Genomic DNA, 24,701 nt, shown 5'->3' with positions numbered 1-24,701 from the left:
TATTTGAATATGGTTTTTGCATAATGTTTTTTACATGAATGAAATATAAACAATTAAATTATATTTGAAAACACCTATACCTAATCTAATAGTGTAATCTACCAGTTTCAGATAAATGTTAACTGTAGTCAAATTCAGGTAATATTTTTTAAAAATCCCCAAATATATGTACTCTCCAGTGCTTTGAACCCCACATAGCTTTGGATGGGGAAATAATATTATAAGATCACAAGAAAAAGCCAGTTAATCACTGATAAAATTTTAAATCAGAAATATATAACAATTACTCTTGATTTCCTTAGCTAGATTTCTCAACCTGTCATATTCTATAAACATCAACAACTTCTTAAGAGACTCTTTCCCCTTATACAGTTGAGTATAGATATTTGAATAATCATTTATTGTGTAGTTTGAACAAGACTTGAAACTAATAAATGAGTAATCTTGTGAAAAAAACTTGTGTGAGCAAATGAGCATTTTTTAAATTTTTCTGAATGCATGTAAATGCATTTAAACAATGTTACCTTATATATAGAATTCTTAACTTGTTTACTTGAAAAATTACAAATTGTCCTCTCAAAAAGTACATCATTTTGATTATATACTAAGAAATATACCAGATTATTATTTTCATTATATATAAGGCAGTTATTGTTCTCTACAAGAAAAGGTATCCTGCTGGTAGCTGAATTGACTGCCCATAGTATGAGCCAAATGAGAAACAATTTATTGATAAAGTTACATAAGCTCTGTGACTCTGGTATAAACATTTGTTTACTAGACAAAGAGTCATTTTTAAATACAAATGAGGAATGAATCTTCAAACTCTGTTCAGGCATCATTAGCTTTCTGTGATAGCAAATGGAGAATGCATCTTAGAGATCACTCCTTATGTTATTCCCAAAATAACTGCTTTTAATTTGTTTTTTGTCATCTAAAATATTGTGTTTCTCTCTAGTTGTTTGAATTATGTTATCACAAATTGATGTAAGGAAAAGGAAATCATAAAGAGAAATTTTAAGTTCTAAATTGTATTAATTTCAACATCATCATTACAGGTTGAGAGCAGTTGAAAAATTTCCAACAAAATTTCATACTACTTTATATATGTATTACATAGAATTCAACTTGCTAGATTTCATTTTAACAGATTTAGCTTAAGACTCTATGGCCAACCCTCTGCATGGGTGGATGCAGAGGGCTGACTCTACTACCTCATTTTATAAGAAACTTGAGCATCCATGGATTTGGGTATTAACTGGGTGGAGGGCTGGTCCTGCAATCCATCAGCTGCAGATAATAGGGGGAGGGCTGTATCATTCTCTACCTGATTTTTTTAAAATTTAAATTTATTTATTTTAATTGGAGGCTAATTATTTTACAGTATTGTATTGGTTTTGCCGTACATCAACATGAATCTGCCACAGGTGTACACGTGTTCCCAATCCTGAACCCCCTTCCCACCTCCCTCCCCAACCATCCCTCTGGGTCATCCCAATGCACCAGCCCCAAGCATCCTGTATCCTGCATCAAACCTAGACTGGCGATTCATTTCTTATATGATACTATACATGTTTCAATGCCATTCTCCCAAATCATCCCACCCTCTCCCTCTCCCACAGAGTCCAAAAGACTGTTCTATACATCTGTGTCTCTTTTGCTGTCTCGCATACAGGGTTATCGTTACCATCTTTCTAAATTCCATATATATGTGTTAGTATACTGTATTGGTATTTTTCTTTCTGCCTTACTTCATTCTGTATAATCACCTCCAGTTTCATCCACCTCATTAGAACTGATTTTTTATTCATTCATCTACAAGTCTTGGTTCTCGAAGATGTTAGTTCCTGATTCACTGTCTCTTTCTCTCTGTTCCCACACATGTCACAAAATTAGATGAATTGAGTAACCATGTAGATGATATTCAGATATTTCTCAATGGTCTCTAACCTACTTTGGACTTTTTTTCATAGTCATATTCTAGACTTTGCTATTACCCCAAATTGCATCTCTTCTATTATCACAATTTCAAGATCCTGTTCTCCAAATTCAACAAATCTTTGACTCTACTATTTATTGACTACAAATTACTACAATGTGTCTATTTATTCATCCAATAAATATTCATGTGTGTGTTCTCTCTCAGGCTGTGGGCTAGGAGCTGAGTATGCAGAAATGAGCAACAAACTCTTGCAGGAGAGAGAGATGAAATAAAAAGTTAAAAAAAAACTTTAGTTTTAGAGTGGAGAGTGAGAGTAAAATTTAGCAGAATAACTATAAGCTAATGTGCTTGTGCAGATAAGACATGATGATGTCTTGAAGTAATTTGGTGGCAGAGAGAAGTGGTCAGATTTGCAATATATTGAAAGTAGAATAGATAAGAAACACAATTATAGATTGTGAAGGGACTAAAGACAAGGAAGGAGCAGTTGTATGATAGATGATAAGAAGGAGGGCTTCAGGAAGAACTGGATGTGTAGAAGATGAGTAGTGTGGTGTTGGACATGTTGTGATTAGAATCCCAAGATCTATGGAGTCATGAAGTAGACATGTGAATATATGAGTGACTTAGGCAGGAGATAAAAATCAGAGAAAAATAGATGCTGTTTGAAGCATGCAAGTGGGTAAAACTCCCCAAAGTTAAGTTATAGCCTGAGTAGATAAGATGTAGGCCCATGTCCTGGCTCCCTCCAAATTTTAAAGTCAAACAGAAGAACAAGCAAAGGAGATTGAAGAGAAGCATGCCATGTTATAGAAGCCACAAAAGAAAGAATAGTGATTAAAAAAAGGTTGAGATAAGGTAAGATTACAAGGGGAAGATGGTAGTAGTGGTGATTGTTGAATGTTTCTGAGAGGTTAGTCATCTGACCTACTGGAAAATCTTCACACATTTTGACATAATTGAGATCATTATTCACTTTAACCAGAGAAATTTTTATATAATTTCTGGTTTGGAAGAAACTACACCAAAGTAGGTTGAAGTATAAATGGGATGTGAGAAAGTACAGAGAACATGGGTGGAAAGAAAGGTATTTGTCCTGTACTAATGGCTGAAATGTACTGAAGTAAAGTCCCACTGATGGACATTTAAATTGCTTTTGATGTTTCTTTAGCAAAAATGTGTGCCTGTATTTTTTACTAGTTTCCTGATTATTTCCTTAGGATACATTTCTAGAAATCATCATAATCATTTCATATATTATTGGTCAAGGAGCATAAATTTAATATAGTTAAGAGCATCACATATTTTGATTAATTCTATTTTGTTTTCTCACGTATTAATATTAAGCGTTACATATTGCTTTCCAGTTCTACTACTCCTAGGTGAATTAACAAGCACTCCTATGTAAGAGCATAAAATAAAGGATAACTAATTTCTGGTCTTCTAGGAAATAAGATTAAATGAGTACAAGTTTCTCTAGCGAAGGCTAGAAGCAATTGACTTTACACAAATTATCCTGCATCTCTCTATTTGGTAGCATTTTCTGTATTTTATAAACAAAACTACAGTAGGAAATAAATACATCTAAATTACTAACATGGAATTTTTATCTAATGTTTTGTATTATAGAAAATTCAGTTATCAAACCATTATAAGTCATTGTTAACTATGGATAGAAAAAATCTGAATAGGCTGATTTTTGTATTGTTTTTCAAATTTATTTTCTTCCTTGTTAGCATTTGTATATTTTTCTCCCATAAATATACTTATAAACTCAAAGATCCATTGGTAATGAGTTAATATTACAATAAAAATTTTTAATATTTGTGTTTCTTGTGTTTCAGAGTATCTAATTTATTGTCAGAACATGGCTCACTGGGATCTGGGGCCTACAGATCAGTAGGTGAATGGCTAGAAGCAATCAAAATGGGCCGATATACAGAGATTTTCATGGAAAATGGATACAGTTCAATGGACGCTGTGGCTCAGGTGACCTTGGAGTGAGTAATTTTTCTGATAATTTTTACATAATTGATGGGGCGAGAAAAATTGTTCAGAGACCAATCTGGATGAGATCAAGGGAAATCAGTTAACCTTTGTCCGTGTGTGGCAGCTTTCAAGGAAGTGTCTTCATTTATAGCCTGTATTGTTAACAACTGCATGATTAATGCTACTTGTAGCCAGTATCTTCGCTTCTTTGCTTCAAACAAATAGCATTTGAGTATTTGATTGATTGGAATAACATCTTGGCAAAATACTGGTACTTTGTGTTGTGGAAAAGATGTTTTCTTGACCAAGTTTTTCTACTGATACTTCTGTTATATGAATGTAAATACAAAACAAACTGTAAGCACAATTGGTGCTGCTAGCCGTATAACAACAAAACATACTCTTAAGTTTCGGCTTTGATGAATACCCAGATAACAACAGCTTAAACAAAGCTTCCTGGGCAGGAATCTCATCCCGTTTACTCTATAAGTGGTGCATCTTATATTCTTACAATCCAAGGATATATTAGATCCTGCCTCGATTTTTGTTATTTAGTACAATCTCAGTGGAAACCAATTGTGCCCTCTTCTGTTTGCACGTTTAACATAAAATCTATCAAATCTTATTATGTAAAAATCACTAGAGTTAAAAATTGAATTCTTTAAGGTTGTAAGTTGTTTGTATTTTATTATATACTCTGTACGTGTAATTATTTTAGCCTAATATTTGTAATTTGTGAAAACTAACTGTTGTTATGGTGGTTACATCTGGATTACATTAACAAAAATGATGTTTTAACCTATGAATATAATAATAACAGTTCAAATTGCCTACACATTCAAAGGTTAAAATATTGTTGTAAGTTTTAAAGCATGGTAGAACTTTCTAAAGCACTAAACCACAGTCTTTTTTCCATTACATCACATAATATGAACACTGAGCACGTGGTTCTCACCATTTCTACTCTGGCATTCTCTGGTTCATTGAACTCACTGCCTATCCACAGAAAAGGTAACAGGGTACCATCACTGATCACCAATTAATGTCACTTTCTCAGAATTTCTCTTCTTCATAACTATAACTAAAAGGACCTAAAATCACCACTCAGCTAGCTATCTTAATTTATTGAATATCACTCTCACCATCACCACTAGATCATATCTAGTTGAGAGGACATATACTTTGCCCATTATTTCTTTGGACACTTGAAAAACTCATTAGTACTATATTTGAAATAGTAAACAAAAAACTTTATTGATAATTTAAAACTATTTTTACATGATTGCTATTTAATTTTTCAGTAAAAATGGTCATTTTAATTTATTAAAGTCATTTGTCATTTTATATTAAAATGATACTGTAGGTATTTCTTCTACCCAATGTCAGATTACTTGTAAATATGTAATAAAACTATTTGCATTAAACCATGTCTCTCTTTTTATTAAAATAGCACATATATGTGTATATATTTACATCCACTACTTTTTTGTCTCTCCTTAACAGAATAGTTATAATCACTAATAATGGCTTTTGCATTAATTCCTCTGTTTTACTTTCATTGGGGCCCCCAAATGCTATAAATATGTTAAATATTTTACATTATGGTTTCACTTTTTATTATGTGTAATAATTCCTTTCTGTTTACTTTTCTGTTTTCCCTTCTGTTTCAAAACTCTCTTATTTTGTATGTTTTCTTTCAAGACTTAATAGCTTCTTCTCTCATCTTGTGATGGTCTGAAACTCGCTTCTATTTTCCTATATTTTTGTCTGGTCAAATCTCTACATGGCTCAGTTTCTTCCCTCTCTGTTGCTTTGATAGCATGTTGCCTTCTGTATTGCCTCCTTTCATATATTTTATGTTTTAATTTATTTACTCTGACCTAAGAATAAGGTGAAATTAAGAGATTTACCAATCTTCCTGTTCAGAGAATGTTGGTCTCAGTGTGTCAATTGCTTCAGTTTCCTGGGACTATAAATACCACATTCCTTACGAGGAACTGAGCCAGCCAAACTTAAACTTAAGTGAAGCCGATTTATTGGAGAGTCCAACGCATATCTTCTTGTTTATTGTATTTTGACCACATTTTCCCCCTATTAGTAAGACCGTATTTATCAAAATGTTATGTTAAATAACTCACAGAAGAATGAGTAATCAGTTACTTGTTTGGTCAAGAATGTAAAAAAAAAAATTATATGTTCATTTTGCTTGCTCTTGACCACAAAAAAAAAAAAAAAAAAAAAAAAGGCCAGTCATTATTAAAGACTATGGCAAAAGGAACTAAAATATTAGTAAAGACAAAGACAAACTCTTAAATAGTTAAAGATTTACTTTCTACATGGTTTTTGTTGTTGTTTAGTCACTAGGCCCATGTCTAAATAATAATGTTATATAGCCTGTATAAGCTATAATAAAATAAAATATACCAGTATTATTGCCAGCATATAATTTTGAAACTGAGAACTGGAAGAATATATTCATACTTATAAGAAATGCTTAGAAAAAGTTAAAATTAATTAATATAAAACAAAAGACCAAACTGCCATATATATACATAAGAAAAATATATTATTAATATAATTTGTGCCATCAAATTTGTTCTCATGATGGATTTTGAATAAGGAAGTAGAAACAATTATAATTTTTCAGAACCACGTACTTTAGTGAAAATTTCCTTCATAGAAGTTTAATTTTATTTATGGTTTTTTGGCCAGCACATATATGTAAGGCTTGATGTGGAATAGAAATGAAATATTTTAAGAACTTAGAGTTAAAATGTATTAAACAAAAGTGGCTTCCACCTTCAGATGTTTCTGTCTGCTATTCTCTGTGCCTAAACTTGGCTGTTCTGTATGCGGTACTCATATGACAACAATTGTTGTAGCAGCAATGATACAATCTGTACTATGGTGTTTAACTGCAGGGAGTTATGGTCTACAGTGGGATCTGTGAGCTTGAGGTGAGTTGTACATTGAATCCAAATACTGGAATTAAGGACAGTATCACAGCTGTTTTTTAAACTTCTTGTCAGATCAGTACTGTCAACTTTGATTATTCAGAAAATGAATAAAATCCAGTAAACTTTCTTATACCAATCGTGTATAAGCTGAAACAATTCCTATTTACTTATTTATTTATTAAATTGAGGTCTTAAAATATTAAAATTAAGTGTCACAAATCTAGAGCCAAAATTTGTGCCCACTAACTCAAATGGAGAATTCCATGGACTGTATGGTCCATGGGGTTGCAAAGAGTCGGACATGACTAAGCGACTTTCACTTTTACTTTCAACTCAAAGTTAACTTATGATAAAATCATTGAACTGAACTGAACTGAGAGTCATTATGCATAATTTATTATATGCCTAAAGAATACATATGAGTATATACTATCCTCCGTGTTCTGCGTAAGCTAAAACATCCAGTGTAAGCCTCACAACTCGATGGACATGAGTTTGAGTGAACTCCGGGAGTTGGTGGTGGACAGGGAGGCCTAGCCTGCTGCAATTCATGGGTTGCAAAGAGTCAGTCAGACACGACTGAGTGACTGAACTGAACTGAACTGAAATGAACCCTCACAAGGTCTCATCCATTGAAAATTATAGCCAGGTCATGGTTAAGTCCTCCCTTGCCAAGATATATGTATACCTTGTACAGTACATATATAATGATTATCAGGATTCTTTGAAGTGACCAAAAAAATCCCAAATATACAATTGTATCATAAAACTGTGACAATAAGAATAAACACTGACATTTAGTGAATGTTCATTAACCTCTCTTCTCCCTTCTCCTATCCAGCCTGTGTTGGTGGGGCTAACTACCAGTGACATGGCTAAAAGATGTGTAAAGCAGAAGGGAGAAGAATGTAAGGGAACGTTTCCTCTACCAGTGGATAAATTACATCCTGAAAAATCAAGAGCTGGCTCCAACATCAACTAAACCTCTTGTTTAGTTTCTACTTTTCATTCTGCCATTTAACACCATAATACCAGTGTTTTCCATTATTTTATATCAAGAAATAACATTTGAAAAAAAGATTGGAATGTTGTCACAACAAGGGCAATTCATTATATTTACAGCTTTTCTAAAACTAATCATGTTTTGTTGACAAAATTAAAACTTTTTTATGTAACAATATTAGTCGATCATGTTTAGATTCATAAGCCTATGCTGAAATTTAGTTTATCATCATTAAGTTGGCTTTGGGTATTACTTAAGATTACACATGGTCATGATAAAATTAGTATCATATATATAAAGGAGACACACCTAAAACTTTCCCTTGCTACAAAAACTCCTATATAAATAAAATGAGTAAAATAACACATTTTCAAGTATTTTTTTCAAAAATAGTTATAGAGTAGCACCTTTATCATGTAATGGAAAATACTTTTATTTTTATCAAATTTCTTACATTATTACTGTTAAATAGACCATTTAACAGGTGCTTTATGAAGTAAAATGGAAATTATTGGAAATCACAAAAATGTGAGACAAAGCTACATGAAGGAAAATACCATAATGTATTTATCAATATTGGAATAAAGTTACTTAAAGTTTATAGGAAACATTTTCCTAATACCTTTTTAATTCTCATTTGTAATTTTAGTAGGAAAATACTAAATGGAATTTTTAAAGAAATAACTTTTCTCCTGAGAACAGATTTAACTGCATGAATAATCTTGGTTTTCCCCACATTTTTAAAATCACATTGTATAAATGTACATTGCATGCATTATAATCATGCTACTTTCTAAATCTCTGCACATTAATTTGACAGCTTTTGAAATGACAGGTCAGACCTCAAAAACAGCATTCTATTAAAGACATATAATTTATGGCAGTATGTAAAACTGAGTGCTGTATTTTCATAATTCCATTTATCCCATGGAAAGAGGTGTAGATAGAGGTGGGAGGTGAAATGTAAGAAGAGAGAGAAGGATAGAGAATTTCACTGGTCTGAAATTCTGTATGAATATTAAGGGATTATCAGGTCATAAGATGACCATAAATAAAATTTTATGCTTGGGAAAATTTAAACAAATTTAACTTAACATCTAGATATATTAAATGTTCTGAAAAAGGTCAGGTTTTATTTGCCTATAAACACAAACTCTGTAACTGTATTAATCAAATACAATTCCTTAAAATATTCATTCTTTAGCATGATATAGATGTCATGAAAAATGTAAATTCCCAAAGCACTGAACCAGATTCTTTCTTGTGGTTATTTGCAGAGAATAAAGTTATATTTACATATATTAACAGATTAAGACTGTATTTAAGACTGCCATATGGATTCTTCAGCTTAAGTATATATATATTGAATCATACTTTCAAACCTTTGTCAGGATCACATGTAGCTTTATAAAGCATATGATTAAAACATATGTTTTAAACTTTATTAAAGTTCTAATTATTTACATTCTCTAGTAGAGATTGACTGCTTTCAGGTTAAGAAATTTTATCCCCTTTTCTCCTGACTTAAGTCCAAAAGTTGGTAGTGAGCACCCATAAATTGTCTTCATAATTCATAATGTTACATGTGGAAATATGACAGTGTTAATTAGCCCATAACTAGACTGGATTACCATAGATTCAGTCAAATAATCATGTGTTTTGTTTCCTTCATTAGATATCTTCTTTGTGTTGGAATTCTGGATATTTGATGTTATATATACAGATTTCTCATTTCACAGATTAAAAAACGTTTGCATGTAATTTAAAGTTCTTTGCTCAATATTATATCTCAGAGAAATGAGAAATTCTTTTCTCATCCATAAAAGGAAATTAACAAAAATCTATGTCATGTTGCTTATATATTTTTCTAGCGTATAGGAAGAGGACATCTTGTTACCTATTTTATTATATTTATTGCAATGCTTCTTAACCAGGAGAGATTTTTCCACTCAAGGGACACTTTGCAATGTCTGGAGACATTTTGTCTTGTTACGACATCCAGTATTTCTGGTATTTAGTGGGACCAGGTAAGGCATGCTGGTAGATGTCCTTCAATGCACAAGATAGCCCCTACAAACAAAGAATTATCCAGCCTGTAATGTTAATAGGGGTGGGGCAAGGCTCAGAAACCCTGATTTAATTGAAAAAAGACAAGATTAAACTCAAATCTCTTTTGTTCCTATGTTAGTCTGCCATTAGCTGCTTTACAATCTATTCATGACTAGTGAAAGTCATTCAGTCATGTCCGACTCTTTGCGACCCCATGGTCTATACAGTTCATGGGATTCTTCAGGCCAGAATACTCGAGTGGGTAGCCATTCTCTTCTCCAGGAGATCTTCCCAACACAAGAATCAAACCCAGGTCTCCCCTCATTGCAGGCGGATTCTTTACCAGTTGAGCCACCAAAGAAGCCCATTCATAATTAACAATAGTGATTTTGTTTAAACCGAAATTTTACTAGTTTTTAAGTTTTGTTGATGATTGTCTTCCTTGCCTCGTTATTCTTAATTTTATTATACTCTGGTGTCTTGTAGCTATAATAATTTCTAAATTAAATGTTTCACATTTACATTCAAAGAAAGAAATATTTCCACCATAAGTGTTCATTGCTTTTTCTTTAGCTATTTGCCATCTGCTTAAACTCTCGTAAGAAATCAACAAAACATAAAAAGAAAAAGATACCTAATGTATTACTTGCTGGTGCTACTAAGTCGCTTCAACTCTACTGCTCAATTGTGTCCAGCTCCTTGTGACCCCATGGACCAACTGTAGCCCACCAGGCTCCTCTGTCCATGGGATTCTCCAGACAAGACTACTGGAGTGGGCTTCCCTCTTCCAGGGTATCTTCCTGACCCAGGGATCAAATCCATATCTCTTAGATAAATAATATTTCCAATACTAATACACATAGAGCTTAAAGTACCCATTTACTCAATTTCTACCTTCTGACAATTAAGAGATTTTTGAGTGTCCAAAACTATTCAGTTTTACCTATAATTCCAGTGCAATTGAATCCAATTATAAAGAATTCTAAGACAGTCCGAAACTAGTACCTTTACCAAATGCAAAAATATTCTCCTTTTAGCATAATGCATTAAGCAGAGTAATTATCTAAAGAAATCTAACATGGCAAACATTTTAAAATCTTGTTATTGAAAAATCTTGAATCGCTAATGCTCAGTTTTTTAATTATTAACATTCTTATTTGTCAAACATATCTGAATTATTATATTTGTCAAATGCATATTTTGGGAAAATAGAACTCCTGGATATCCTGTGAAATAATATTTAAAAACCATGAGCTCTGGCTTTGAATGCCATAATATGCTATTAGTTTGGGAATCTAAACATTTGTAAGTTTATTTTGAATAATAAGTTTGTTAAAAAGAAATAATATAAAAATGTCTTTTGAAAAGATGTCTTGATAGCGTGTAATCTTCAGAATGCTCTAAATGCCAATAGAACCAAGATATATTTGATGAAGGAAGAAACCTGTGCTACTATGGATTCCAAGTAAAAAATAAAATATTTTAAGCATTATCAGAGCAATGTAGTGATGATTATCCCCTGAAGATACCCAATATATAAAATGATTGTGCTGACTTGATTCATTTGAATAGTTTGGTCTTCGACTGCTTAGCTATGAAATTTTTTAAAGTATATTTTATTCTTACTTCTTTTAGTGAAATAAAAAGTGCTTGTTCATGTTGTAGGTCTACATTTTCAAAACCATGCAATGAAATTGTACCCTTTAATTTAAATATTTATTGTAAACGTGCAAATTTGTTTTTTCCCTGCTCTGTGCCATCTGAAAAATCATCCAAAAGGGGAGGGCAAGTATTATATATATATATATATATATATATATATATATATAACTTCTTGTTGTAAATATTTTTTGACTGCAAATAGATTTTAAGGTACAATTTTAGAGCCTGCATTTGAAAATTGGACCCCATATATCTAAATTGGGACTGTAACCTAATTAGCTTCTGCAAAAGGTTTGCCTCTTTGCCAACATGAGGTATTGTGCTGTGCTACAAACTGAGTCAATACATACATCCAATGTGTGCTTTCTTCATGCAGGGATTTGAGACGGCTTGGAGTGACTCTTGTTGGTCACCAGAAGAAGATTATGAACAGCCTTCAAGAAATGAAGGTGCAGCTGGTCAACGGGATGGTGCCATTGTAACTTCAGTTTATTGTCACTTCGTCAAGTGAATGACTCTGCACTTTGTAAACAAGCTCTGAGATTTATTTTAACAAAAAACAAAGGGGAAAAAGGGAAAACTCAATGATTTTTAAACATTAAGAGAGCATTTGTTTCAGCCACAAAATTTGTAATCAGTGTTTTACTAAAATCTCTTTCTCTTCCTCTTGGTGTCTTCATTTTTCATGAAGCAAATATAACCTGCATGGAATAAGAACATGAAGTTTAAACACTATCTTGTATTACAACAACAAAATCCTTCTCCCTACTTAATACAAAATTTTATACATGAAATATATAACTATATATAGCACCTTTTTAGACTGAATGAAGGCAGCCCCTTTCAAAACTTCCAGGAATCTACTTGAAAGGAAAGTTTGATAGCCATCTGTAGGCTAACAAAAGCTGCAATTTACTGACGTTTACTTCAAGTCTTAATTGTCTACATAAGTGTATTGAAGAGCAATATGGTTAGATAATTTCTAAATAGATCTCTTCTTTTGTAATTTTAAATGCTGTTACACAGCGTTAAGTTATAGAAACTAGTGTATAAACATGTTGCTTGATCAAGACAAGTACAATACAGGGTGTATATTTATTTTTCTGTGTTATAAAGTTTACTTTTAGTTGCTCTTCTAGATACTACTAGGTAATAAATGTGTATATACTGTATAATTTGCTGTATACCCAGGAATCAATTTAAGTTGGAGCTTTGTGTGTGTGTGGCTTGCTTGTGTGTATTACCATTCAGCTTTCATTGTTAATAATATTTTAATTTTAGCAACATTCAGGAACAAGCATTCCAGGGTATATTAGAAATAGGAGAAATAGGGAAGCAGTAAAACAAAATCTAACACAAGCTTGTGTCTTTTTTCCTCTCATGTATCCAAAAGCTACTAAATCTCTCTATTCAGTAACAGGAAATGTCTATAAGACTAAATCCCCTTTGGTGTTTTAAAAACATTTTGTGATATCTGTGACAATGCAGTTCTTCTAGCCATTAATCTTGCACCCCTGTAAGAAATTTCACCTTTCTGAGTCCCAGAAAATATCTTGTCAAGCAAAGTTGACACCAAAGGGCACATTTTCAGCAGGATGTAGAAGGATTTAACTGTGCAGACTTCTGTTAATATTGTTAAATCCAGCACATAGCACCAAGCATTACTCCTAAGTGTTAATCCTTTGTAACCATTTCCTTTGTAGCCTGGCTCTAGAAATTTTGATATTAAAGCAGAAATGGAATGATGTCAAATACATCCATATTTTTTTTTTCCTTTTAGAATTTTCTCTATGGCAAGACTTGACCAGTTTTATTTGTTGATGGCTGCTTTATCCTTTGGTAATTTTATCTTGTATTCAGTTACATTGAATTGATCTTGAGGAGCCAATCTAATGTGCTATTCAATTGGCCTTATTAAGAAATATAAAATGTCCTATGTACATGCTATGTACCAAACTTGGTGAAGAGTGATATTTGTGCTGTAATACAAATTAAACCATTTATTAGAACCTGAACAAAACTGAGCTCCTTGGTGAAATAACCAAGTTCTTTTGTATTATTATACTTTATAAATCATGAAATGACATGATTATTCAAGAAGCACAGCATTTAAACAAAATACAGACTACTTCAGATTGTCAAAAGCAATAGTGTATTGGAGTAGCCTGGATTTGTGACATCCATAAGGAACATACTTGCATTATATTGTCAGTATTCCCTCTCTCTTTCCCAAACACCTGTTTCAGTCAAACGTTAGCATGTATAGGAATAAATTCTTCCTTTTACCCTACCCACCTTCACTTAAGTAGCTCTTTGCTAAAAAACATACGGAGAAAAAGGGAGAGAGTTTTAAACAATTTCAAATGATATATTGAGTCCTGTCAAATAGGGCTATAATACTTTATAGGTATATACTGTACCATGGGTCCACACAGACTATGCTTAATTATTTTAGTTTAGTGAAATTTCTGAAGAAACTAGAGATGGATACAACTTTGTCTTGATGAAATCACAAGTAAGCAAGCATCACTTTTATGACAGATGCATTTGTTCATTTCAGGAAAAATAGTAAACTAATTCCTTTAGTACAAAATAATCAGAGATTATGTTGCGCTTACTGAATTTTGTAAAACCAACCTAATCTAAGTGATAAAGTAACAATTGAGAGACTTCAAGTAAGAATAGATTTGTTTATTTATAAGGTAAACTACCATAAAATTAAATTTGATGGACTGGCCACAGTTACTTATACATAGCAAATATATTTAAATTGTTACAGCTTTATGTGTTCAAAGATGATTGCAAGGTCAGGATGGAGTGTATCTAAGTGATTGGAATTTGACATTTTAATGAAGGTTTTCTCTTTTTCATAAGAAAATATTTTAAATTAATTTTAATTAAATTTGTTTGCTTCTTTTGCCACCTTGATGTATATTTTCAAAAGTAAATTGAGATGAAAGTTAAATAAACACATAGCTTTCATCCCTATCTCACTTTGGTTGAGATTTTCTAAGGAATGTCAATATGATTTTATATGATGTACTTCTCCTTAAAAAAGAGGAAATAATTTATTTCTAAAATATTTGTTCACCACTGGATATGTCACCAATTGGGAAGTGCCAATCTCATCTATAAATGTGAGAAGTGGAACAAGGAGAGAAGCAGCTTTTGTGAAATACAGTGAGGCAGTAACCCAGGGCAAGGTTTGACAAATCTTGATTGTGTGATTTCTTATCCTTTTGGTTAGTATTGTCACCCAGCAGACAACCAAAAGTAAAACACAGATTCAGTAATTTTAGTACATGAGATAGATTTGTCAAATTAAACATAATGTTATTTTAATAATAGCAATACCTTTAGACCATAAGTCTTTCTCAGTATTTAACTTTGAAAAAGGTGTACAAGCAGAAAATAATTTTCAACTTACTGATATCTATTGAAGTCACTCAATGACTACTTTTATCAGTCATAATTTGTTTTCTAATCTTGCCATTTGCTCGCATGTAAAAATGACATACTCAGTTTCTCTACTTGACCGTTGAAAATGTATGCATTGTATGTTAAAAGGTAAAATTTTTGATTGTCCCATTTAAAAAAATTTAATGTGCCTGTGTTTTATTTCTTGTGTTTTAATCACCAAGTCAGTATTCTGAAGTTGTAGAATTATTCTGAAGTTGTAGTAGTAAAAATTATATTCTAACATTCTATCTAAACTTACATGTGATCAGTATTCTTAGTTTTAGAGTTGCCAAAACAATACAGAACAACCTTAACTCAGTTTGTAAGAGTTCTAACCAGTGCGCAATGGTGAAGAAGTAGTTTCCTATCTCAAGTTTAAATGGAAAATTAATATCATTGAGCACTTAATTTGTTTGCATGTCTGCTATTTAATCTCCAAGTGAAAGTTAAAAGATTTTTTTAAAAAACACAACTCCCATGTAAAATGGGCTCTCAGAAGCACAAGCAGAGATACTTACCTATGGAAGACATTTTTTTTACTATAATCGTGCATTGGATGGCAAATGCCAGTTGAGTCAGATGTTAGAAATTTACTAGATTATGATGTTCCATAGTAGAATAAGACTCTTTTCTCATTTTGTTCTTTCTAAAAATAAGAAAAAAGAAGGCTAAGTATGATAGCAAACTGTCTTTGCTTATGTCCTGCCAGATGTGTAACCTCAAAATAAAAGTAGGTACAATAAGATGATGATGATGATAATGAATAAACAAAGTGCTAGTTTTATTTGGAATTAATAACTAGAATAAGTCATCATTTTTTCAACTCTGTAGCACAGCTGGTTACATTGAATATTTTCTCTATTATGCTGTTAATTATATAGTAATGTATCAAAGAAGAAATAGATAAGAACTTTCTTTTCATTTCTTGTTGATTTATGAAAAAGTCTTTTTACACATAGATGATTGAATGTTCTTGTTCAGAATAACCACATAATTATTGCTTAGGAAAAGACACCAATTCTTTTTTAAAAAGAGTCTTTTATAATAATCAGAATCAAATGTCATTTGTTTCTTCTAAATGTAAATGAAAAAAGTTGATGGTGGTAAAATACGTCATGTTTATTCAGGATGGGCTGTCTTAATAGTAGAAGTCTCAGTGGTCAACATATTTGTTCTTCTTTAGACTGCTGTTAGCTTTACAATTAATTATTTTTAAAAAGTGTGTAAATTTAATTTATAATAGTCTGAGAAATAAAACTTAGACTCAGTCATTTGTTAATATGTTTATTTTAATGTTTTAGTTTCAGGCAGATTATAAGCAACTGTATAGATTTATTTTATTCTGTGTTAGGCACTGGGATTGCTCAAATCCATGCCTCAGCATTAATTCAAGGAAGAACTAGCATTTCTGTATTTTTTTTTCTCCATTTGAAGTTCTCTGTGCGTTTGGTTTGTGTACATGTTTTTTGTAGTGTAAGATACAAAATTTTATATTTTTTCAGAAAATAAAAAACCCTTTGAATACAGTTAATTCCAATTGTCATGCTTAACCCTCCCCCAAAAGACTTTAAACTTGCAGTCTTTGTATAATGATTTCAGTTCTTTCTGATAAACATGTTGGGATTTCTTATGCTAAATATTAAAATGCAATCAGCATCCATTCCCTCAAAGACATATTCATGAATCTTTGCATTCAAATATATTTTGCAACTAGAGTTTGACACTGAGATTATTGTACATGAACATAATTATGTGAAACCTAATTAGAAGTTTGTGACAGTGTTATACAACTGTACTTAAAAAAAAGGCAGAAAACTGTGTACTATTTGAAAAAAGACTTTGATGCCTTTCTCATCAGCAAGCATGTGCTTATGGCATAGGGTGGAGGGGTTGCATTCTTACAGGACTGTCATTAAATGCAAATGCTCTCTTCTTCTCTGTGTATTGTATCATACTGGTCTCCCTCTGTAACGAGCATAGCAAACAATCTACTGTATTCAAGGGAATGAATCATATTTGTATTTGGTTTGCATTTACATTCATAAAAGGTAACATCACCATGCCTGTGGAAATAATCCCTAACCCTTTTGCCTGTGCAAAAAAAAAAAAAAAAAAAAATCACTATGATAAGGGATAACATTTGATATTTGCTTTACTCTCATGTGAAGACTATGAGTACTTTCTCAGCAAGTAGTCTAGTCTTGTTCTTGCTGTGCTACAGAGGTATAAAGATCTTGTGATAAAAGAAATTTTCCCTCAAGTAGACACTCTTATCCAGGTTGAAGTGATGGGGTGGTGATGGAAAGTCTAATTAGCATATAATAAGAATGCACTATTTTGTATTAAAAATTTTTACTTACCTTTAAGGTACATGTTATTGTCTCTGCTTTACTGATAAGGAAACAATGACTCAAACCAGTTAAGAAATTACCCAAGGTATGACTTCTCTTCAAAGACAGGATGGAACCCACATTTATTTGAGACCAAACCCATGTACTGATAGTTTCTACCACACTATTCTGATTCCACATTGTGCCATGTACATAATGGATTAATTTAAGCCAACCTGCTAATTTAACTGATGCCAGAACTAAAGGTTAGTGATAAAAAATAAATAAAGAAAAAGAAAAAATAATGTTCACACTTTTCGAAGCAAAATGTAAACCTTGGCTGGAAACCAAATGAATCTGATGGGTTACATTTCTAATATACTCAGTTTTTAGAATAAGCTAGACCTTGGGAGTCAAAAAACTTCTTGTTTCTCCTTATTTGTGATTCTTCCACTGAGTAGTAACAATCTAATTCAGTGTATTTTTCTAATATATGTTTTTTTCACCTACAAGCTTAGGAAATTGTAATAAATATATTATACTAAATTCCATCTATGATATCTGAACTTCCCTATAAAACATTGAAGTCTACGGGTGATTTACTGCCAAATTGTTACAACCAAAAGTAAAATAAGTTGATATTTCTGAAAATCCACAATAGCCAAATTTAGAAGAGTTTTATATAAAATATTAAATGCATTTGCTTGAACTTAGCACCTAAGATAAAGTTGGCAGAAATGCTAAAATATAAATGGCTGTTTTCATAGCAATAGTTTTTAAACCATCCCTCCAATTTTTAATAGCTATGACAAATACAAATATGTTGGGATTATTAATTTCAATTAGAGGTTTCTTAGTAATCCTAAATTTCCAGAAAGTAAAACTCTTCATTCAATGCTCACAACACTTCTTTGAGACATTCATTCTGTTTCACTTTTGATCAAAGGCAGAAATGGAGCCTTTGCAAGGTTAAGTGATTTTAATCCAGATCACATAATATATCCCTTCTCTCTTTTAAAGTTAACCTCTTTGCCCCTGAATTTCAGATGATGCTCTCCTGCATATTTTTTGAATCTGTTCCATCCATTGGTCCTGCTCTTGAATATCCTTAGCTGCCAGTCTCGCTGACTCCTTTTACTTCATCTTCTATGTCACTGTAAGGGAGCACATAACACTGTGGTTGTCTGGAGCCAGCATGTTATAACCCGATCTGTCACTTAATAATTGTGTGAACTCAGGCAAATCATTTCATCTCCCTGCCTTCAGGTATCTCAACTATTAATGAGGAAATAACTGTTAAAATAACCTAAGAATATTGAAATAGAGAGTGAATGTAGTATCTGTTACACAATAATGCTTCAGTAAATATTATGCATCTTTATATATCCTACCCTATAATCCCTTCACTATCAAGACATATGAGAATAACCTTAACTTTCTTACCTCTTCCTCTAATTTCACTGTGATTGTTGCTTTCATTCAATATTTGTTTTAAGCTAATATTATCAAAACTTTCAAGCATATAAAATTTGATAAAAGTTTAATAAATTCACTTACCATGTAAACTAGCTTCACTTATTATAAACTCAATGTCTATCTTGTTTTGTATGTAACTTCACTATCTCTCTCCTATATTAAAAAAAAGGAAGCATGGAAGTTATATCATTTCATAAATATTTCAGTGTGCAGGTCTACAATAAAGAGATTATTTTAAATATATAATCATAATATTATTATCATACCTAAAGTTTCATAACATTTTCAAATATCCAATCAGTATTCCCATTTTTTCATACCTTTTACTTACAGTTTCCTTAACTATAAGTCAGTATCCAAATGTTCCCTTTGTTTCCTGTAAGTTGGCAGTTGGACTTACAGATTGAGGAGAATCAAACTCAGATTTGATTTTTTTAAAGAATGCATCATAGATTTCATGTGCTTGTATTACTACAGTTTTTTGCATTTTCATACCATTCATGAGGGTCTTTAGGCAAGAATAATGGAGTAGGTTGCCATTTCCTCCTCCAGTGCACCAAATTTTGTCAGAACTCGTCATAGTCAATAAGAGTCTGAAACGCAGTACTTGGGTACAAACTCAAAAATAACAGAATTCAACATCCTAGTAATTGAAGTCTATACCCCAACCAATGTTGCTGAAGAAGGTGAAAGTTGGCTGATTCTATGAAGACCTACCAGACTTTCCAGAACTAACACTAAAAAAGTGGTCCTCCTCATCATAAGGGACTGGAATGCAAAAGTAGGAAGTCAAGAGAGACATGGAGTAATAGGCAAATTTGATCTTGGAATACAAAATAAAGCAGGTCAAAGGCTAGCAGAGTTTTGAAAAGAAAACATGCTTCTTATTGCAAACACCCTTTTCTAACAACACAAGAGATGACTCTCTACATGGGCATCACCAGACGGTCAATATCAAAATCAGATTATTGTGTTCTTTGCACCCAAATTTGGGGAAGACTACATGTCAGCAAAAACATGACCTGGAGCTGATTATGGCTCAGATAATTAACTCCTTATTGCAAATCAGGCTTAAACTGAAGAAAGTAGGGAAACCAATAGGCCATTGAGGTATGACCTAAATCAAATCCCTTGTGATTATACAGTGGAAGCGAGGAATAGCTTCAAGGGAATGGATCTGGTAGACAGAGTGCCTGAAGAACTATGGATGGAGGCTTGCAACATTGTACAGAAGGCAGTGACCAAAACCATCCCCAAGAAAAAGAAATGCAAGAAGGGAAAGTACTTGCCTGAGGAGACTTTACAAATAGCTGAGGAGAGAAGAGAAGTGAAAAGCAAGAAGGAAAGGGAAAAGAACACCCAACTAACTGCAGAATTCCGGAGAATAGCAAGGAGAGACAAAAAAGCCTTCTTCAATGAACAATGCAAAGAGATAGAGGAAAACAGTAGAATGGAAAAGACTAGATGTCTCTTCAAGAAAATTGGAGATATCAAGGGAGCATTTCATGCAGGGGTGGGCAGACTAAAGGACAGAAGTGGTAAAGATCTAACAGAAACAGAAGATATTAAGAAGAGATGGCAAGAATATGCAGAACTGTACAAAAAAAGGACTTAATAATGCAGAACCATGATGGTGTGGTCACTAACTTAGAGCCAGACATCCTGGAGTGTGAAGTTAATGGGCCTTAGGAAGTTTTACTATGAACAAAGGTAGTGGAGGTGATGGAGTTCCAGCTGAGCTATTTCAAATCCTAAAAGATGATGCAGTTAAAGTGCTGCACTCAGTATGTCAGCAAACTTGGAAAATGCAACAGTGGCCACAGGACTGGAAAAGGTCAGTTTTAATTCCAATCCCAATGAAGAGCAATGCCAAAGAATATGCAAACTACTGTACAGTTGAGCTCATTTCACAAGCTAGCAAGGTTATGCTCAAAACACTCAACTGAAGCTTCAGCAGTACGTGAACATCTTCCAGATGTATGAGCTAGGTTTAGAAGAGGCAGAAGAACCAGAGGTCAAATTTTCAAAATTCGTTGAATCATGGAGAAATCAAAGGAGTTCCAGTAAAACAACTACTTCTGCTTCATTGATAACATTAAAGCATTTGACTGTGTGGATCACAACAAACTGTGGAACATTTTTAGAGATGGGAGTACCAGACCACCTTACCTATCTCCTGAGAAACCTGTATGAAGGTCAAGAAACAACAGTTCAAACAGAACATGTAACAATGGACTGGTTCAAAATTGGGAAAGGCTATATATTTTCAACCTGCTTATTTAATTTGCATGCAGAGTATATCATGGGGAAAGCAGGCCTGGATGAATCACAAGCTGGAATCAAGATTTCAGGGAGAAATATAAAAAAACTCAGATATGCAGATGATACCACTCGAATGGCAGAAAGTGAAAAGGAACTAAAGAGCCTCTTCATGAGTGAAGGAGAAGAATGAAAAAGCTGGCTTGAAACAACATTCAAAAAACTAAGATCATAGCATTCGGTCCCATTGTATGTGCATGCTAAGTAACTTCAGTTGTTTCTCACTCTGTGACTGATGGACTGTAGCCCACCAGGCTCCTCTGTTCATGGGATTCTCCAGGCCAGAATACTGGACTAGGTTGCTATTTTCTACTCCATTCAGCCCCATCACTTCTTGGCAAACAGAAGAGGGAAAAAATGGAAAGAGTGACAGACTTTTTTTCCCCATTGGGCTTCAAAATCACTGTCCCTGTGAATGATGACTGCAGTCATGAAATTAAAATCACTTGTTCCTTAGGAGGAAAACTATGACAAACCTAGACAGCATATTAAAAAACAAAAACATCACTTTGCCAACAAAGGTCCATATAGTCAAAGTTATAGTTTTTCCAGTAGTCATGTACAGATGTGAGAGCTGAACCAAAAAGAAGTTTCAGCACTGAAAAATGGATGCTTTTGAATTGTGGTGCTAGAGAAGACTCTTAAGAGTCCCTTGGATTGCAAGGAGATCAAAGCAATCAATCCTAAAGGAAATCAACCCTGAATATTTGCTGGAAGGACTGTTGCTTAAGCTACAATAGTTTGGCCACTTGATGTGAAGAGTCAACTCCTTAGAAAATACTCTGATGCTGGGAAAGATGGAGGGCAGGAGGAGAAGGGGGTGACAGGGGATGCCATTGTTGGATGGCATCATCAACTGAATGGACACGAGTTTGAGCAAACTCCAACAGATAGTGAAGGACAGGGAAGCCCAATGTGCTGTAGTCCATGGGGTTACAAAGAGTCAGATTATTTTCATCATTCTTTCTCCATGTAATTGCTCAATACCTGTATACAGATTAATTTTCCTTCATTAATATTTGATTCTTCTGAGCTAAAGTTAGCATAGATAAAGCAGAATAGTGTATTAGTGTTGTTTTTCCTGTCATTATTTAAAAGTGATCAAGTGCTCAAACATCCCCCCTATGGCCCTTGGGCCTGATGCAATATTTTACTGACATTCTTTCCTCAACCCTTCTATTCTTATCTTGAGTAATGTCACAAAAATATTAAGACCTTTTTTATTTCATGTCCAACTTAAGTACCCTCCCTTTTTTGGCATCTAAGATCTCAGTATTTCTTGTTTGTTTACATTTCTAGCTAATTATTTTCAATCCTTTCCACTACATTTTATTATTCTACCTTCCTTTTATTAATAATTACTGAAATTATGAGTACTCTTCCCATCTCATGCAGTGTGCTTTCCCTTAAAATTTGTATCAACCCACAAGTCTTCAGTTTTAACATATATGAGAATGGCTTTCCATTCTAAATCTCCAGTACCAGTATTTCTCCAAAAATATAGCTCCATGTAGATAAATTTTTACTAAATCCAGTTGACTGCAATGTGTGCCTTTAAAATCAGCATATCCCAAACTGACTTCCTTACCTTCAACACACCTTATATCTTATTCCATACTCACACTAGAAGATAACCTCCTAATGTACAGTTAACAAAGTAGATATCTAAAATGTATGTTTTAAATTTTCTTTACCTTCACTTCCATCCAAAACTTGTAAAATTCTATTAGTTTCACATTAAATATATTTCTCAGATATATTACCAGCAAATATGGAAAAATAAGAAAAAAGTCAAACATAACAATGAGTAGGACACATAGCCTAGAAAATTAAATACACTCCTAAATATGTGAGCATGGAATCCTTTTAGCTGGTAGTAATTATTACTACTACTACTACATGATAATTGCAAGAGTGTATTGTCATCTGTGAAAACATGTCTCAAGTTAACCATAAGAATGCTATGTTTTCTCAACCATTGTTACTATAGGCAAGCAATGACAAGACCATATCCACTCTGGGTTTACACTGCCTCAGTGCATTGTATCTGAATAATGATCCATCTATATGCATGCTTACTTTTTCTGGGAACCAATGCAATAGCACAATTACAATGCAGCCTCATGCAGTCAGATGGTCCCTAAGACAGATAAGAATGAATTACTCAAATCCATTCTCTTTGAAATATGTATCATATGTTATTATTTTCTGATACTTAAGATACGGCCCTAAAATAAGAAGTTGCTGAATAAGATGTTAAAAGTTACTACCCTGGCAAATGTGTCATCCAATATTAAAAGTTATAGAGTTCTTCAAATATTCTTAGCCAAGGAAGGCAATGATATTCTGAGAAAAAGAAACATGTAACAAGTAGCTATTGATGGAGTGAGCATCTTATTAGAAATGAGCCCATCAGCACAATGCATCGACCCTAAGGAACTGAGGGGAAAACGCCAAGGCCAGAAAATAAGACTGAAAATCTAGAAAACATTCTGCATGTGCATGCCCTGCCCTACCCCCAATACACACACATTTTGCTAACCTCTAAGAATACTATCTTTTAGATGGAAAAGAGAACTATAAAGATAGAAGTGCATATGTATAGGACTTAGAAAAGTAAAGAATACATGAAATGAAGAAAAAACATATGGTAATTTTGCATAGATATTTCTGAAAAAAAATGACCTAGAACCAAAGTTCTTAAAAGAGATATTATTAACCTTTTTAATATTGTTTAATACTTATGAAGGATAGCCTCAGGGAAGTTGGAAAAATTGCATAACTTGGAATTTGGAAAGGAGAACTCACAATCATCATTAAATTCTTTTTTTTTTTTTTGAAAATTTTTATTTTTATTTATTTATTTTTTATTTATTTATTTATTTTTTTAATTTTAAAATCTTTAATTCTTACATGCATTCCCAAACATGGAGCTACTACCATAAAATCTTTAAAATCATGACTCAGTCATGGAATATCCTCTAGTCAGTGACATCTTGTATTGGTAAGCAAGCAATTCATGATAGAGCTTTCCTACTATTTTCATTATTTTTCCAAAGGAGATATTACTTTAGGAGATTAACTTCTTGTGTCTCATGGTCAGTAGATAAAATACATTGATGGTGATAGCTTCATAATGTAGTGGAATCTAAAGATAACATCAATTGATTTCTATTTTGTTATGAACTAAATGGAAAACTAAGCAATAGAAAAATTGTACTATGTATCTAAAACTATGGTATTATCATAGAGAACAGCTTTAAAAAAAATAGTAAGGAGTCATCCAACTAATAAATTATATGTATGCGAAATGTAATAAGCTTGCTTTCACAACAGGATTTTTAGCACAAGTTTATCGGCTTAAACCTAAACTCAAGCTTGTCCCTAGCTGCTGGCATCATATGCCTGGATTACTATAATGGCTATCATTCACATGCCTTTTACCTTAAGTGTCATTCCTATTTTTAGACTAGCATTAATATTTTGGCTGATCAGGTAAGTTTTAATTATCTATA

At 32.8% G+C, this 24,701-nt stretch overlaps 1 protein-coding gene across 8 annotated transcripts in view; it reads left to right on the top strand.

The window, feature by feature from the left end:
* Positions 1 to 16,587, top strand: part of EPHA5 (EPH receptor A5) — a 411,134-nt gene extending 394,547 nt beyond the window's left edge. For 6 of the 8 annotated variants that reach the window (XM_060417645.1, XM_042251463.2, XM_042251462.2 and 3 more), the window contains 2 exons: positions 3,787 to 3,942; positions 11,979 to 16,587. In XM_060417645.1, coding sequence (XP_060273628.1) covers positions 3,787 to 3,942; positions 11,979 to 12,084 — 262 coding nt within the window. In that variant the 3' untranslated portion in view covers positions 12,085 to 16,587. Of the gene's footprint in view, positions 1 to 3,786; positions 5,356 to 11,978 lie in introns of those variants that run through there. The other 2 variants (XM_060417646.1, XM_042251464.2) reach the window with 1 other exon arrangement.
* The last annotated feature ends 8,114 nt before the right edge of the window (positions 16,588 to 24,701 follow it).

This window comes from Ovis aries, chromosome 6, assembly GCF_016772045.2.
Source record: "Ovis aries strain OAR_USU_Benz2616 breed Rambouillet chromosome 6, ARS-UI_Ramb_v3.0, whole genome shotgun sequence".
Taxonomy (NCBI): Eukaryota; Metazoa; Chordata; class Mammalia; order Artiodactyla; family Bovidae; genus Ovis; species Ovis aries.
This window is presented reverse-complemented; position numbering and strand designations above follow the sequence as displayed.